This window comes from Mus musculus, chromosome 5 (genome assembly GCF_000001635.26).
Source record: "Mus musculus strain C57BL/6J chromosome 5, GRCm38.p6 C57BL/6J".
Classification (NCBI taxonomy): Eukaryota; Metazoa; Chordata; class Mammalia; order Rodentia; family Muridae; genus Mus; species Mus musculus.
The window spans coordinates 26247509-26265315 of record NC_000071.6 but is presented as its reverse complement, the minus strand read 5'-3'; the positions used below and the strand labels follow the sequence as shown (position 1 = coordinate 26265315).

General features: G+C 42.4%; 1 protein-coding gene across 6 annotated transcripts in view; it reads right to left on the bottom strand.

The window, feature by feature from the left end:
* Positions 1-1003: 1003 nt before the first annotated feature.
* The window catches only part of Gm7361 (predicted gene 7361), an 86100-nt gene continuing 69296 nt past the window's right edge, over positions 1004-17807 (bottom strand). For 4 of the 6 annotated variants that reach the window (XM_006535787.4, XM_006535789.4, XM_006535791.4 and 1 more), the window contains 4 exons: positions 6269-6428; positions 4867-5010; positions 4048-4231; positions 1004-3304 (listed from right to left, as the gene is read on the bottom strand). In XM_006535787.4, the coding sequence (XP_006535850.1) occupies positions 3128-3304; positions 4048-4231; positions 4867-5010; positions 6269-6428 (665 nt within the window). In that variant the 3' untranslated portion in view covers positions 1004-3127. Of the gene's footprint in view, positions 3305-4047; positions 4232-4866; positions 5011-6268; positions 6429-7415; positions 7555-8709; positions 8865-17807 lie in introns of those variants that run through there. The other 2 variants (XM_017321061.2, NM_001281527.1) reach the window with 2 other exon arrangements.

Here is a 17807-nt window from a genome sequence, read left to right as displayed (position 1 = left end):
GGCGGCTTTGTTATGAATACCTTCCTTATAAACAGTCCTGGAAATGCCCGAGTCACTTTTTCCACAGTAGGCCACACAGCATGGTAATTCACTTTATGTTGCCTTCCCTTCTGGAGTTAAAATTCCATGTAAAGAATAAAGTAGATCCTATGACATCTGTACTCTTAAAATTGATCTGTGTGGACTGGGGTTTTGTTTTGTTATTTTTTGTTAATTTTTTTGGTTTCTGAGCCTGTTTTGTTTGCAAGTGGAGTATGTATTCTACAGGAATGTGACTGTAGCTATTCTGAATTTGGGTGGAGGGAAGCATGTTCCAATATTCCATTCTTTCATTAAGTAAACCTTTTTATAACCCAAATTTAAAAACTATGTACAAACTACAGAAACTAACAGAAAAGTCTCTTACATGTAGAAATATGGATAAGAGTAGACACAGCAGGGGATAATAGGTGTGTATGCTGAGTGCTTACAGCAGCTGGCCTGCCCTAGGCCACCCAATACTCTTCCAGATTCCCCCATCACACCCTTCACTCCACCACCTACCCTGTGCTTATGTTAAGACTCCCACTTTGCAACAAACTTTTCAGATAGGGCTTTTATACAGTTTGGGGAGGGCTTGGATCACAGACAAAAGAAACAGAGCATGGAGGATCTTTTATTGTTTTCTTCAAGTTGGACAGATTGCTACTATGCTTAGAACAAAAGGAAATACGTGATTGTAGCTTGTAGCAAAAAAAAAAAAAAAAAAAAAAAAAACCCTTAAAAAAAAAACCAAAACCAAAACAACAAAACCCAATCCATGCTAAGTGATTAGGGACAGGCAAGATGATCTCGGTAACCTCGAGTGGCCAGCCCCATGCAGCACTCTTGCCCTGTTTCCCATGGTTACCTGCTGCCAGGCTGTTCATACTTCCAATGGAATCCACTATCTGTGGCTAGCCTACAGTGAGCTGGCTGCCACTCACACTTCCCCTTTACCTCTTAAAATAATAACATAAGAGACTTGTAATATGCCAGCCAAATTTATTAGGGGAAATCTACAAGCACAAAGTGCCCATGCAGCAATACAAAACGCAGCACATATAATTACAACCTGCACAATTACATCAGGAAAATGTACCTACATTACTCTATTTCCCATTTATGAAATCCCCAGTTATTTATGGACACTAGGGCCCCGTAGTCTAGCACCATCTTCCTATTCCTCCATCTTTTGTCCTCCGTTTCCTCTCTCTTCTCCATCACACTTCCACTCTCTAATATTTCAGATCTGCATTTCTTACCAATTGTCCAATAAGAGCCTCTAGCCTTATCTGACCAATTAAGATTTCACCTGACTGAACCTGTGTTTAGGGACTCTTGAGGGAACAGAAAACACAAACAGCAATCCACAACTTTCCCCCTACCCCATTTTGTCCAATTAAAAGGCTCTGAACACAGAACTGCCAGTGGTAACATCAGAGCCCTGCATACATGCCTGGCAGCATAGGACAATGAGTATTCGCAGGTCAGGCACTGTACTTACACATCTCCAGAGATGTCTCCACTCAACTGGACTTGATCCTGTCCATCTAAAACAGCACATTCTCTGGAAGGACAAAAGCCAACTGCAGGAGGTGTGGGGATGCCTCACAGGTTAGAGCATCTGCTGCTCTCTAGAAGACCCACATGGTGCCTAACAATCATCTCCAGGAATGGTTGTGGTTCCTTCTGTCCTCTGAAGGAAATGTCCCTCAGGAGGAGCCACATACAGTATTACATTCAGTAGGAAAGACACCCATTCACATAAATGTTAAACATAAGTCTAATCAGCAACAGCAAAAACACAGCAAGTTTATGGTCAAGGACAGCAGCATCTATCAAAAGCTATTTCCCAGCAAGCCATGGAAGGTCATTATATCTGCTATGTGGTTAACACTTGATGAAGACCAGCTTCTCGAATGCCTTAAAGAAACAGATGGATTACTGCTCTGGTGGCAAGTAGCAAAGCTTTACTGATTTCTACAGCTTAAAAACATGGGATATGACTTTGCTAATTTTGCTCAAAAAATAACATTTTTACTTAGTTGCATCTGGCAAACAATATTATCTATTTTGGAGTCATTTTCTCATAACAAGAATGAATTTCAGAAGAAGAAACTGTTATCTGAAGACCCAAGGACATCTTCCTCTCAGGGTAAATATTAACTCTTGACTAGGAACAAGGAAAAACTCTGGCTCACAGAAAGTCATGTTTAGACATCCCTCCCTTTCAGGAGGAAGGACCCCTGAACTTTCTCCCAGTTAACGTCTCTGACCCTTTCAGGCCAGAACCAAAGGGAAGCCATTGTTCACCTCAATCACTGATGCTCTATTGCAAGTAAACTGAGGCAGATGGCTCTGGCCTTCCTGATTTATTTTATATTCCTTTCTGAGTGTTTTTATATCCGCAGCAGCTCTAGAACAATGGCTGTATATTATATTACTCAGTATCTGGTTCACGGGATCATGAATGAATGTGTGTTATAGAGTGCTATATGTTAGGAGTAAGAGAATTCATGACACCATGGATGCAGTGTGGCAGTGATTACATCATCAAGTGTGTTTCCATGGGGTAAGTAAAATTATCGACACAAAAGATCATCACCTTGTATACCCCTAGGTGGCTAGGCTATGACTTTACTATACAGCCCTGGCTGCCTGGAACTTACAAAGATCCATCTCTGGATGTGAGTTCTAGGTCTACAGCAGGGGATAGAACACATGAATAAGGAAGATGGTCTCAAGAGTCACTACTTGCAAATCAATTTTTCTGCATAAGAAATAGAATTTTTAAAAAAATAGGTTTTACAAGTTCAATTAATATAGAGATAAAGGCAAAAACAAACAAAGAAATACAAGAACAAGAACATATAACTTCTAAATAACTAACAATAACTCAAAGAACAAAAATGAAAACTTCAACTAAAACTCTAAAGGAAAATTATTGTTCAGCTTTTTCTGCACTTTTAGCAGCACAGCCCTCCAGGCTGCTGCTCCTCTTGGACACTTGGTAGCAGTGCAGCCGCCTCAGTTCTCTACCAAGAGTCGTTGTCTGAAGAGAAAAGGGAACAACGCCCTGAATCAGCCATGGCTTCCTCGGTAGGGCCTATTCCCACTCAGGACATGTGCTATAAGAAGATTCATCTGAGGAAGATTCATCCGAGGAAGATGGTGGGTGCTGGGGATGGTGCTCAGCAGGGGCCTCCTGGCATGGCAACTCCTTCTGCAAGATGCTGTCTTCTTCAGCTGTGGCCAATCCCAGCTCTCTTGCAGCTTCTGAGACCTGGGAGAGGAAGGCAGTTACTAAGACACAGGAATGGTGGGGAAGGGCATGGCAGCTCTCAGGCTGCAGTCTCCCAATACCTCAACTTTACTGGACAGTCAACATTAATATTTTAACTGAAATTACAGATTTGAAATCTGCAGACAGGCAAAGTATTCAAAAACAGTCACAAAACATGGACTGAAAAAGATCAACTCAGGCTTCTATCAGCTCCAAACAAGAACATGGCAAAGGAAGAGACCTCAGTGGATTACAGGAAGAAAGGAGAAGGCCACATGCCACCCAGATCAATGATAATGAGAAGCACTCATTTGACATTTGTACTTGGCTCTAATCCCTCCAAGGTGAATTGACCTAGAATGTCATATGACCTCTGCCTGTCTCCTGTCTAAGGACCCAGGACTCACTTAAACCTCCACATAGCATTCCACCTATCTTGAAGACATGCATGCAAGAATGTGACATGTTATTCACCTGTCACCCTGAGTGGAATGCAGACTAAAGCAGAGTTGAAAGTACACTTGCCAGTGGTAACAGTGTCTCAAAAGAGGCTAATTCAGTGTCTCAGAAGAGGCTAATTTCCCAGAATATTTGTGTGAAGACAGAGCAAAGAACAGCTACATTCCATGAGGAGGGTGGCTGCTTGCAAGTATGGACTAGAAAGTTGGCGGGGGAAGCAAAGATAGATCTAATGTGCCAATGGTATCAGATAGTCATAGCCTGAGTGAATTGTTTGTCCCTACCTGATGTTCTTGAGTCTCCAGGTTGCTGGTCTTCTCCTGTTCATCTTTACCACTCAGGTTCAACTCCACCAAAAGTTGGTGAATGATGGCCCAATCAGCCTGTATTTCCTTGCTCTCCTGCTGCAATATCGCCAACTTCTTCTTTATAAGATTCTCCTCCAGCAGGATCCGGCTGTGCAGGTTACTGGAAACACACTCTGCATGGTAAGATCCTGCAGTCTCTTCCTCCCATTTCTACTTACAGGTCCCATTAACCTGACCTGTACCCTGGTTCCCATGAAGACCTAATACAATCCACCTCAATACATGCATGGCAGCTGTACAAACAGCAACCAGCCATTTCAAGGAAGAAGAAATTTTTGCTGCAGACCAAACGCCAAAACGGGTCCATGTTTCTCCAAAAGAAAGAGAGATCTCCATCTACCCATGAAGGCCAATGCATTGGGGCAATACCAATTAGTAGGGTGCAACTACAATCAGGGTAGTCAGTAGAACCACAGGGAGGGCACTCTATCGTTGTGTTACTCCTCACTTAGCTCTGTAAAACCTGCCTGAGCCCCAGAGGCCCAGTACAGCATAATAACCTTCTCATGATCTGAATCACTTGTCTGTTTAGAGGCTCCTGAGGATGCCTGGGGAACACTGGCAGTGGTAAGAGTCCCTTAGAGGCCTAGGAAAACTAAGTCTAAAAGATCCAAGGCACACTGATGGCTAAAAAGCAGAAAGGATAGAAGGAGACCTGCAGACTCTCCAGACCAGAAACAAAGGAAAGTAGAAATGGCCATTTCACAAGTGTTGGACTCCCTGACAAGAACTTACCGATAGAAATTTTTCTCCTTCTTGAGCTCCTGATTGTTCTCTCGGGCCTCCATGTTCTCCATCTCTAAGTCGTTTAGAAATGTCATGATCTCCTTCTCCTTTAATTTCAGTTCTTTATAATGTCGAGTTTGCCTGTGGTAGGGCCTGGCCCCAGGAAGACAGAACTCCATGAACTTAGGCTTTTAGTAACACATGAACTCAGGCTGGGTCCTGGACTACTGCAGCCATGGAAACCACACTCTGCATTCTAAATGCTGGGATTTTCTTATCCTTGGGAAACTGGCTATCCTAGTCCCAGAACACCAGAAGCTAGGCATCCAGATGGAGGGTGACCTGGCTCTCTGCCTTACTCAGTAGGGCTGAAGGGCAGACTAAACAGTTATGTTCTCAGGAGCCTAGGCTACAGGTCTTTGCCCACCAGACACCTGTGATGGTGTTTCTCCTGTTTTCATAAAAGGGATTCTAAATCCTGGATACCTAATAATGTAGAGACAGATATTACACATAATTCTGGAGATGAGGCCCAGACATCACCACAGATTTATAATCTGCCCAAGGGATACAAATGTATGAATACTTGTGACCACATAGTCAAAGTGCAATGCTATTTAAAGTGGGGACTACCAGACCTCAGGACCCACCTCACCTGGAAACTGTTAGGCAGGTAAATCCTCAGGCCAAAACATCTACCCCTAGATTCCAAATTGTGGAGAGAAATAAAAACATACAAAACATATTCACAGGTCAGTACCTGTGCACGCACATAGACTCACAGACTTAGACCTATACACAAGATGGAGAAACAAAGAGTGAGAGAATGGGGGAGAGACAGACAGACAGACAGACAGACAGACAGACAGACAAATAGACAGACAGAGACAAAGGGAACACAATGACAGGTAAAATAATGTATGCAACATTACTGCCTCAGACTATAAGGCACACAGACAAGGAGGGACAGGCATGAACTTCAGGCATTCTAATCAAGCACTGAGAAGAACCATGTGGGACCAGGCCCCTCCAGCTGCTGCCTGGAGGTTCCAGCACTGTCACCTGTGAGACAAGTAAAAACACAACTACAAACTCCCATCACCTAGAAACCTGCTGTCAAAGGCTTTCCAAATGAACCATAGGAAATCATCACTGCCTCTATCACTGAGTTCTTCACTCAGACTCCAAGTTCCTCTTTTTAAATGGAGGGAGCAGAGGAGTCTATTACCCTTCTCACTCCTGACAAATCTTCAGGTGCAGCCTCTCCTCTAATAAGTATTTAGGGGCATGAAGTGGGGCCCAGGTATGTTCTGGTGGCATAGCTTCCTAGAACCCACACCTTTAAAAGCATAAGATGAGGGAGGCATTGCAGACCCCAGACTGACACCACAGGTTTTGGAGCAATGTATACCTCTTGTTCATGGATCCCTCGGTCACGTAGATCAGGCGATCTCTCAGCTCATTTGTCTCCTCGGTAGTGAGCTGGATCTTTTTGATCAGCTCTTTCTCTTCCTTCTCAAACTGCTTTTTGCTTGTGACAGGTACAGGGGATGTTGTCTGTCTGTGAGCCACTGTAGGTAGATGAATACCAGAATATTAGATGTGAGAATGCAAAGAGTGTAGACTGACCACAGAGAAGGAAAACTGCCTGTAACCTCGTGACACCACCAAGAGATTGGTGCCAGCATGAGATTTCTTCTCAGTGGATCTCAGTTCTACCATCACTCTAGAGAGATCAGGCGATGTAAGTAGGCAGATGTTTCCTCATTCTCCTTAAACATGCTTATGAGGACCAGAGAGATGTCTTCTCCAGGGTACAACTTGGCTTCAGAGCCCTGAGCCCTGTGGTTTCACAAGTCAGATGATAAATACACTACTCAAAAGTATTTGAGATCTTGGAGATGCTCCAATATCCTACCTGTTACTCTAAGCCAAGGAATTGGCTTAAAAAGTCATGCAGGGGGAGAACACAGTCAACACAATGATCAATTTCCCAACCCGCCCCAAAACACAAAACATCCCAGAAGTAGGAATAGAATTCCCCTGTGGGTCTATCAACTGATAGTTCTTTGTTTACAGTGTAGAAATGCCCTGCTACATTGGTGATAAAGAAAGGTAAGGTAGGAACTGTCACAAACAGGAGGGCAGAGTAGTTCGGAGAACATAAGGTCATGGTCTGGATTACCATTCTCTCCCTGTAACTAATGTCAGATAACTACAGGAGCTAAAAGAAGCCATGGACTGAAGTGCAGGATTTCCCTCCCACAAACTGGCATTGCTTAGACCCACTGTCACTCCTGATGGTCTCATTCTGTCCCCATGTAACACCCACAATACCCAGTGCAAGTAAAGACTTGAAGTTCATAGCTTAACACCTTTGACCTTGTCAACTCCTGCCTTAGGGGTTGGAAAAGTACTGTTCTGAAATCCTTGATGTTCAAGAATTGTTATAACCATGGAAATGTTTTCGCTACCCAGATCTCCAGTTCCACATTACTGGAAAGGCCAGCTCAGGTAACCCCTACCAGGAAGCTCAACATCCACTTCCCAGGACTTACTCCACATTCGCCAAGTTCCCCTCCTTCGTCCTTCATTCCTCTCAGATGGAAGGCCAGCATCCTTCCTCCCCTCTCTGGTCTCTCTCCCATCCACATTTGCTCTCTGAAAAAGTCTGCAGAGTCGGGCAAACAAGGCCATCACTGCAATGCCCAGCCTCTGACTAAGAAATCTCAGTGAGTTTGTTGTTACTACAACACGGGTGACATCACTGAGGTTGCTAAGAACTCTCCAGGAGACAATAGAATGTCCAGGAAGGGACTGCTGATGTCATGGACTACATACAGTCTTTGGTTCCCTGCTAATGTTTTCCCTGTACTGACAGTAAGCTGAGCTGCCCTTTCCTGGGGCATAGCCATTGAGCACATCCTCCTTCCAAAGCCGGAGTTTGCTCTAGGCTTGATTGGCAACACCTAAGTAATTCCTATGTATCTAACTCTGTGTTTCCTTTCCAAACCCTTCTCAGAAATGTCTCATCCTACCTTAAATTTTCCTCAATCAGCAATAGGAGCCATTAAAACCTACTGAGAAATCATACCAGTTCGAATATGCAGCCAAAATGTACTCCTGTCTCATCATGTACAGGTGCATGAAATCTCATCCAGGCTGAGACTGCAGGGCCAGGTGTAGTGTGGGTGTGTGTTAGGGGCCACACTCATGAAGCCTTGTGCTTAGCATTTGAAATTTGCCCCAAGATCCCCTAGGAGGCAGACATGCAGTCATCATGCAGTCATCATGCTTCTGACAACAGTCTAGAGATCTGTTGGCAGAGGAAACTGAAATATTGGAGCCACCAATGAGTAGCCCTCAGGTTGTGTGGGGGCTTTTCTCACAGCAAATCTCACCAATCAGCATTGCTTATAGCCCTCTGTGTGCTAGACCATGAAATAATAATATATTCACAGAGTTGCAGATGTGCAGGTAGAAAGCACAGGGTAATACTATAGACATACTTTAGTTGATAGAGCAATGTCCTAGTATCTTGTATTTGGGTTCATGTTTGGCCCCACAAACCACACAAAACCCAATCTCTTTCCAACTTGAATGATTCATTAAATGCAGACCCTAAAGTTGATTGATCAGAACCATAGCTCAGGTTTTGTGGGCTGAGCCATAGCCTCAGAAATCTATCTTTGTTAATTTATAAAGACAAAAACCCAAAAACCAAAAGCCAAATTCCAAAACAAACAAACAAACAAAAACAAATGAAAAAAACACAATTAGTTCATTTAAATTTAGGGAAATATCCAGTGGCCTGTTCTGATCAGACCATTTTAGATATAACTGCATACTGACCTTTAATTGGAGGGGTCCCATGGAATGGTTTATGGATCATTGCAAGATTAACAAACCTCATACAGAATACAACAGGATGTGGACACCATGACTTTGCTCTGAGTCAAGTTATTTTTTCTGTGTTGATGATTGGCTGTCATATCACAGCAACTGTCTGAAATAGAGGGCAGACATAGAACACAATGGCTCTTGCTATACTGGGTGGTACATGCCTTAGCATTAGATTATCCACGTCTCTCACAATGACTAGTTCTGTTTTCAAAGTACTTGAAGGCCCCACTTGGAAGCCCAAATATAGGAAAGTGGAAGCAGAATTGTCTGAGCTCAAGGTTAACCTAGTCCACATGGGGTATTTGAGACCCTGTTTCATAAAACAACACTGAAACACACACTACATCCAAGGCCTAATTTACCAATTCTTGTCTAAGAACTTATCATTCTCTCCCTTCCAGTCTTTCTTTCTGGGAAGATGGAGCAGTGAAAATGATCTTTCCATTCTAAGGACCATGTTCTCTTTTTCCCTCAGCCCACGTTAAGAACAAATGAAAGTGAATACCATCATCTGAACAACTGAGTAATATCCACTGCTGCTAGCGTGGTACTGTGCCGATGATAATCTTAGCTTCCTTTAGTGTTGCTGCCCCAGCAGGAAGTATTAAGTGCTGAGGCCAAAGCTCAGAGAACCTTTCAAGGGGCTAGACAGAAGCCATCAGAGACTCTCCACTTCCTTGTCCTGAGATGAAATCCAGGAACACAATGTGAACTTGATGGCTAATTAACCATACAACATACTTCTACCTCCACCTTTCTATGTTCAGTACAGGAAAGTGTTCATGCACCTCCATGCCAGATTTATCTTTTTTTTTTCCATTTTTTATTAGGTATTTAGCTCATTTACATTTCCAATGCTATGCCAAAAGTCCCCCATACCCACCCACCCCCACTCCCCTACCCACCCACTCCCCCTTTTTGGCCCTGGCGTTCCCCTGTACTGGGGCATATAAAGTTTGCATGTCCAATGGGCCTCTCTTTCCAGTGATGGCCGACTAGGCCATCTTTTGATACATATGCAGCTAGAGTCAAGAGCTCCGGGGTACTGGTTAGTTCATAATGTTGTTCCACCTATAGGGTTGCAGATCCCTTTATCTCCTGGGGTACTTTCTCTAGCTCCTCCATTGGGAGCCCTCTGATCCATCCATTAGCTGACTGTGAGCATCCACTTCTGTGTTTGCTAGGCCCCGGCATAGTCTCACAAGAGACAGCTACATCTGGGTCCTTTCGATAAAATCTTGCTAGTGTATGCAATGGTGTCAGCGTTTGGATGCTGATTATGGGGTGGATCCCTGGATATGGCAGTCTCTACATGGTCCATCCTTTCATCTCAGCTCCAAACTTTGTCTCTGTAACTCCTTCCATGGGTGTTTTGTTCCCACTTCTAAGGAGGGGCATAGTGTTCACACTTCAGTCTTAATTTTTCTTGAGTTTCATGTGTTTAGGAAATTGTATCTTATATCTTGGGTTATCCTAGGTTTTGGGCTAATATCCACTTATGGGTGAGTACATATTGTGTGAGTTCCTTTGTGAATGTGTTACCTCACTCAGGATGATGCCCTCCAGGTCCATCCATTTGGCTAGGAATTTCATAAATTCATTTTTTTTAATAGCTGAGTAGTACTCCATTGTGTGGATGTACCACATTTTCTGTATCCATTCTTCTGTTGAGGGGCATCTGGGTTCTTTCCAGCTTCTGGCTATTATAAATAAGGCTGCTATGAACATAGTGGAGCATGTGTCCTTCTTACCAGTTGGGGTATCTTCTGGTATATGCCCAGGAGAGGTATTGCTGGATCCTCTGGTAGTACTATGTCCAATTTTCTGAGGAACCGCCAGACTGATTTCCAGAGTGGTTGTACAAGCCTGCAATCCCACCAACAATGGAGGAGTGTTCCTCTTTCTCCACATCCATGCCAGCATCTGCTGTCACCTGAATTTTTGATCATAGCCATTCTGACTGGTGTGAGGTGGAATCTCAGGGTTGTTTTGATTTGCATTTCCCTGATGATTATGGATGTTGAACATTTTTTCAGGTGCTTCTCTGCCATTCGGTATTCCTCAGGTGAGAATTCTTTGTTCAGTTCTGAGCCCCATTTTTTAATGGGGTTATTTGATTTTCTGAAGTCCACCTTCTTGAGTTCTTTATATATGTTGGATATTAGTCCCCTATCTGATTTAGGATAGGTAAAGATCCTTTCCCAATCTGTTGGTGGTCTTTTTGTCTTATTGACGGTGTCTTTTGCCTTGCAGAAACTTTGGAGTTTCATTAGGTCCCATTTGTCAATTCCCGATCTTACATCACAAGCCATTGCTGTTCTGTTCAGGAATTTTTCCCCTGTGCCCATATCTTCAAGGCTTTTCCCCACTTTCTCTTCTATAAGTTTCAGTGTCTCTGGTTTTATGTGAAGTTCCTTGATCCACTTAGATTTGACCTTAGTACAAGGAGATAAGTATGGATCGATTCGCATTCTTCTACATGATAACAACCAGTTGTGCCAGCACCAATTGCTGAAAATGCTGTCTTTCTTCCACTGGATGGTTTTAGCTCCCTTGTCGAAGATCAAGTGACCATAGGTGTGTGGGTTCATTTCTGGGTCTTCAATTCTGTTCCATTGGTCTACTTGTCTGTCTCTAAACCAGTACCATGCAGTTTTTATCACAATTGCTCTGTAGTAAAGCTTTAGGTCAGGCATGGTGATTCCACCAGAGGTTCTTTTATCCTTGAGAAGAGTTTTTGCTATCCTAGGTTTTTTGTTATTCCAGATGAATTTGCAAATTTCTCCTTCTAATTCGTTGAAGAATTGAGTTGGAATTTTGATGGGGATTGCATTGAATCTGTAGATTGCTTTTGGCAAGATAGCCATTTTTACAATGTTGATCCTGCCAGTCCATGAGCATGGGAGATCTTTCCATCTTCTGAGATCTTCTTTAATTTCTTTCTTCAGAGACTTGAAGTTCTTATCATACAGATCTTTCACTTCCTTAGTTAGAGTCACACCAAGATATTTTATATTATTTGTGACTATTGAGAAGGGTGTTGTTTCCCTAATTTCTTTCTCAGCCTGTTTATTCTTTGTGTAGAGAAAGGCCATTGACTTGTTTGAGTTAATTTTATATCCAGCTACTTCACCAAAGCTGTTTATCAGGTTTAGGAGTTCTCTGGTGGAATTTTTAGGGTCACTTATATATACTATCATATCATCTGCAAGAAGTGATATTTTGACTTCTTACTTTCCAATTTGTATCCCCTTGATCTCCTTTTGTTGTCGAATTGCTCTGGCTAATACTTCAAGTACTATGTTGAAAAGGTAGGGAGAAAGTGGGCAGCCTTGTCTAGTCCCTGTTTTTAGTGGGATTGCTTCCACCTTCTCTCCATTTACTTTGATGTTGGCTACTGGTTTGCTGTAGATTGCTTTTATCATGTTTAGGTATGGGCCTTGAATTCCTGATCTTTCCAAGACTTTTATCATGAATGGGTGTTGGATCTTTTCAAATGCTTTTTCTGCATCTAACGAGATGATCATGTGTTTTTTGTCTTTGAGTTTGTTTATATAATGGATTACATTGATGGATTTTCGTATATTAAACCATCCCTGAATCCCTGGAATAAAACCTACTTGTTCAGGATGGATGATTGCTTTAATGTGTTCTTGGATTCGGTTAGCGAGAATTTTATTAAGAATTTTTGCATCGATGTTCATAAGAGAAATTGGTCTGAAGTTCTCTATCTTTGTTGGATCTTTCTGTGGTTTAGGTATCAGAGTAATAGTGGCTTCATAAAATGAGTTGGGTAGAATACCTTCTACTTCTATCTTGTGAAAAAGTTTGTGCAGAACTGGAGTTAGATCTTCTTTGAAGGTCTGATAGAACTCTGCACTAAACCCGTCTGGTCCTGGGCTTTTTTTGGCTGGGAGACTATTAATAACTGCTTCTATTTCTTTAGGGGATATGGGACTGTTTAGAAGGTCAACTTGATCCTGATTCAACTTTGGTACCTGGTATCTGTCCAGAAATTTGTCCATTTCATCCAGGTTTTCCAGTTTTGTTGAGTATAGCCTTTTGTAGAAGGATCTTATGGTGTTTTGGATTTCTTCAGGATCTGTTGTTATGTCTCCCTTTTCATTTCTGATTTTGTTAATTAGGATTTTGTCCCTGTGCCCTCTAGTGAGTCTAGCTAAGGGTTTATCTATCTTGTTGATTTTCTCAAAGAACCAACTCCTCGTTTGGTTAGTTCTTTGAATAGTTCTTCTTGTTTCAATTTGGTTGATTTCACCCCTGAGTTTGATTATTTCCTGCCGTCTACTCCTCTTGGGTGAATTTGCTTCCTTTTTTTCTACAGCTTCTAGATGTGTTGTCAAGCTGCTAGTATGTACTCTCTCCTGTTTCTTCTTGGAGGCACTCAGAGCTATGAGTTTCCCTCTTAGAAATGCTTTCATTGTGTCCCATAGGTTTGGGTATGGTGTGGCTTCATTTTCATTAAACTCTAAAAAGTCTTTAATTTCCTTCTTTATTCCTTCCTTGACCAAGGTATCATTGAGAAGAGTGTTGTTCAGTTTCCACCTGAATGTTGGCTTTCCATTATTTATGTTGTTATTGAAGATCAGTCTTAGGCCATGATGGTCTAATAGGATACATGGGACAATTTCAATATTTTTGTATCTGTTGAGGCCTGTTTTGTGACCAATTATATGGTCAATTTTGGAGAAGGTCCCGTGAGGTGCTGAGAAAAAGGTATATCCTTTTGTTTTAGGATAAAATGTTCTGTAGATATCTGTCAGGTCCATTTGTTTCATAACTTCTGTTAGTTTCACTGTGTCCCTGTTTAGTTTCTGTTTCCACGATCTGTCCATTGATGAAAGTGGTGTGTTGAAGTCTCCCACTATTATTGTGTGAGGTGCAACGTGTGCTTTGAGCTTTATTAAAGTGTCTTTAATGAATGTGGCTGCCCTTGTATTTGGAGCATAAATATTCAGAATTGTGAGTTCCTCTTGGAGGATTTTAACTTTGATGAGTATGAAGTGTCCCTCCTTGTTTTTTTTTTTTTTGATAACTTTGGGTTGGAAGTCGATTTTATCCGATATTAAAATGGCTACTCCAGCTTGTTTCTTCATACCATTTGCTTGGATAATTGTTTTCCAGCCTTTCACTCTGAGGTAGTGTCTGTCTTTTTCCCTGAGATGGGTTTCTTTAAGCAGCAGAATGTTGGGTCCTGTTTGTGTAGCCAGTCTGTTAGTCTATGTCTTTTTATTGGGGAGTTGAGACCATTGATATTAAGAGATATTAAGGAAAAGTAATTGTTGCTTCCTGTTATTTTTGTTGTTAAAGTTGGCATTCTGTTCTTGTGGCTGTCTTCTTTTTGGTTTGTTGAGGGATTACTTTCTTGCTTGTTCTAGGGCGTGATGTCCGTCCTTGTATTGCTTCTTTTCTGTTATTATCCTTTGAAGGGCTGGATTCGTGGAAAGATATTGTGTGAATTTGGTTTTGTCGTGGAATACTTTGGTTTCTCCATCTATGGTAATTGAGAGTTTGGCCGGGTATATTAGCCTGGGCTGGCATTTGTGTTCTCTTAGTGTCTGTATAACATCTGTCCAGGCTCTTCTGGCTTTCATAGTCTCTGGTGAAAAGTCTGGTGTAATTCTGATAGGCCCTTCTTTATATGTTACTTGACCTATTTCCCTTACTGCTTTTAATATTCTATCTTTATTTAGTGCATTTGTTGTTCTGATTATTATGTGTCTGGAGGAATTTCTTTTCTGGTCCAGTCTATTTGGAGTTCTGTAGGCTTCTTGTATGATCATGGGCATTTCTTTCTTTATGTTTGGGAAGTTTTCTTCTATTATTTTGTTAAAGATATTAGCTGGCCCTTTAAGTTGAAAATCTTCATTCTCATCAATTCCTATTATCCGTAGGTTTGGTCTTCTCATTGTGTCCTGGATTTCCTGGATGTTTTTAGTTAGGATCTTTTTGCATTTTGTATTATCTTTGATTGTTGTGCCGATGTTCTCTATGGAATCTTCTGCGCCTGAGATTCTCTCTTCCATTTCTTGTATTCTGTTGCTGATGCTCGCATCTATGGTTCCAGATCTCTTTCCTAGGGTTTCTATCTCCAGCGTTGCCTCGCTTTGGGTTTTCTTTATTGTGTCTACTTCCCCTTTTAGTTCTAGTATGGTTTTGTTCATTTCCATCACCTGTTTGGATGTGTTTTCCTGTTTTTCTTTAAGGACTTCTACCTGTTTGGTTGTGTTTTCCTGCTTTTCTTTAAGGGCCTGTAACTCTTTAGCAGTGCTCTCCTGTAATTCTTTAAGTGACTTATGAAAGTCCTTTTTGATGTCCTCTATCATCATCATGAGAAATGTTTTTAAATCTGGGTCTAGATTTTCGGTTGTGTTGGGGTGCCCAGGACTAGGTGGGGTGGTAGTGCTGCGTTCTGACGATGGTGAGTGGTCTTGATTTCTGTTAGTAGGATTCTTACGTTTGCCCTTCGCCATCTGGTAATCTCTGAAGCTAGCTGTTATACTTGTCACTGTTAAGAGCTTGCTCTTCAGGTGACTCTGTTAGCCTCTATAAGCAGACCTGGGAGGGTAGCTCTCTCCTTAGTTTCAGTGGGCAGAGTATTCTCTGCAGGCAAGCTCTCTTCTTGCAGGGAGGGTACCCAGATATCTGGTGTTCGAATCAGACTCCTGGCAGATGTTGTGTTCCACTCACTAGTGGTCTTAGGATCCCGTGTGGAATCCTGTGTGGGCCCTTGCGGGTGTCAGGCGACTCCACCTGCAAGGTACCCTGGGGCTGGAGTGGAGCGGAAGGGGCTTGTGCCCCAGGTCAGGCCCCGGTAGTCTGCTTCCCTATTTCCCGCAGTCTCAGGTTCCGCGAGATTGGATTGGGGCAGGCGCTGTGTTCCACTCACCAGAGGTCTTAGGATCCCGTGGGGAATCCTGTGTGGGCCCGTGCGGGTGTCGGGCGAGTCCGCTGGCAAGGTACACTCGGGCTCGAGTGGAGCAGAAGGGGCCCAGATTTATCTTGATATATGTTGCAGGGCCCAGAATTTTTAGAGAGTTGCATGTAGTCAAGCAGTTGGTGCCCTCAGTAAGATGTCAAGTCTATCAATAGCAAGTGACCACACTGTATTTGTTTAAAAAGTACATTAGCTGAAAATTGAGCATAAGTGAGGAGTGGGACACCAGCACTGTGCCCTGGCGTTTTTGTGCCTAGACACAGCTCAAAGGGAAGGTGTGAGGACACCTTGGGTTCCTCTGCATGGACAGAGTAAGGTGAAATGGGCACTGACCAGGCTGAGCAATACTTCTGAGGCCCCTTATTACAGGTAACAAACACATTCTCTGTCCTCCTTCCAAAGAGCTTCTGTTGAGACCATGGATCTTGTAAGGTAAGGCTATAGTTAGGTCACGCAGACTTCTTTCCTAGTGATACAAAGTTCTCTCTGATAAGTTCTCCTTATCAGAGAGAACTTTGTATTGCTAGGTATGGTATGCACCATACCATATCTGTAGCAAATTTCTTATAAGCCAGCAGTCTATTTCATGCTGTTCCTGTAATATGCTTCCCAGTCATGGATATAAAACAAAACAAAACAAAATCTTGGCTCAGAGCAGAGTTATGCTCACCATGTACCCTGTTACGTTCTGTATGTTATGCGGTTTGTTAATCTTATGAAATTCCACATCTATATGCTTCACATAAGACTTCAAATTCAAGGTCAGTATGAACTATTATGTCTAAAACAGCTTGAGTCAGGGCAGCATTTCCAGCCCTTGTGCATGAGCTCTTTGTGTTTTTTTTCATGGAGCTGACCCTAAGAAATGCCTAGCATACAGTTTTCAGCTGTTACCCTGGTTGTTCAGTCATGGGGTGTGCATTCAATAAACCTTCCCTGTTTAACTGAATTCAGTGTTTCTGTGGTTTGTTTGGTGACTATTGGACAGAAATACTTCCATTCAGCAGCACATAGGACATTGATCCAAGATTGCCTAGTCGGCCATCACTGGAAAGAGAGGCCCATCGGACACACAAACTTTATATGCCCCAGTACAGGGGAACGCCAGGGCCAAAAAGGGGGAGTGGGTGGGTAGGGGATTGAGGGAGTGGGTATGGGGGACCTTTGGGACAGCATTGGAAATGTCATTGAGGAAAATACATAATTAAAAAAAAAGAATGGCGATATCTTGCCATAAATTATGTGACAAGGGGGAAAGGGAATTTATCCCTTATGATAAGGATCAGGGGTGGCTTGATGCTTTTTAGGTTTCTATTTGCCATGTGCAACAGCTTCAAGAGCCCATTTCTGATGTCCTTGGAGTCATCGTGTTCCCATGATGATGCACTCAGACATGCCTGGAAACAACCAGTACACGTGTCAGAGAGCTTGACTCCTATAAGGGAGGGAATATTGTTAATTTGTGCTGCAGGATACTTGGTCACATTGTAAACCCCAAGATTGTGTTAATTCCTGAAAGAAAAAAGGAAAAAAGAGAAAAACCTTTTTATGGTGTAGCTCAGCTCTAGCACAGACCTATAACCCAAGAGCTTTCAGGGTACTTTTTTCCTGTGGCTCAGGCCTAGCACGCCCACTTATTGCCAAGCAAAATAAAGTCAACTCCAGGTCAACAGGTAGAGCAACTAACCAGTTGAAAGGGAATGAAATTCCTCCCGACACATAATAATCAGAACAACAAATGCACTAAATAAAGATAGAATACTAAAAGCAGTAAGGGATAAAGGTCAAGTAACATATAAAGGCAAGCCTATCAGAATTACACCAGACTTTTCACCAGAGACTATGAAAGCCAGAAGAGCCTGGACAGATGTTATACAGACACTAAGAGAACACAAATTCCAGCCCAGGCTACTATACCCGGCCAAACTCTCAATTACCATAGATGGAGAAACCAAAGTATTCCACGACAAAACTAAATTCACCCATGATCTCTCCACGAATCCACCCTTCAAAGGATAATAACAGAAAAAAACCAATACAAGGACGGGAACCACGCCCTAGAAAAAAACAAGAAGATAATCCCTCAACAAAA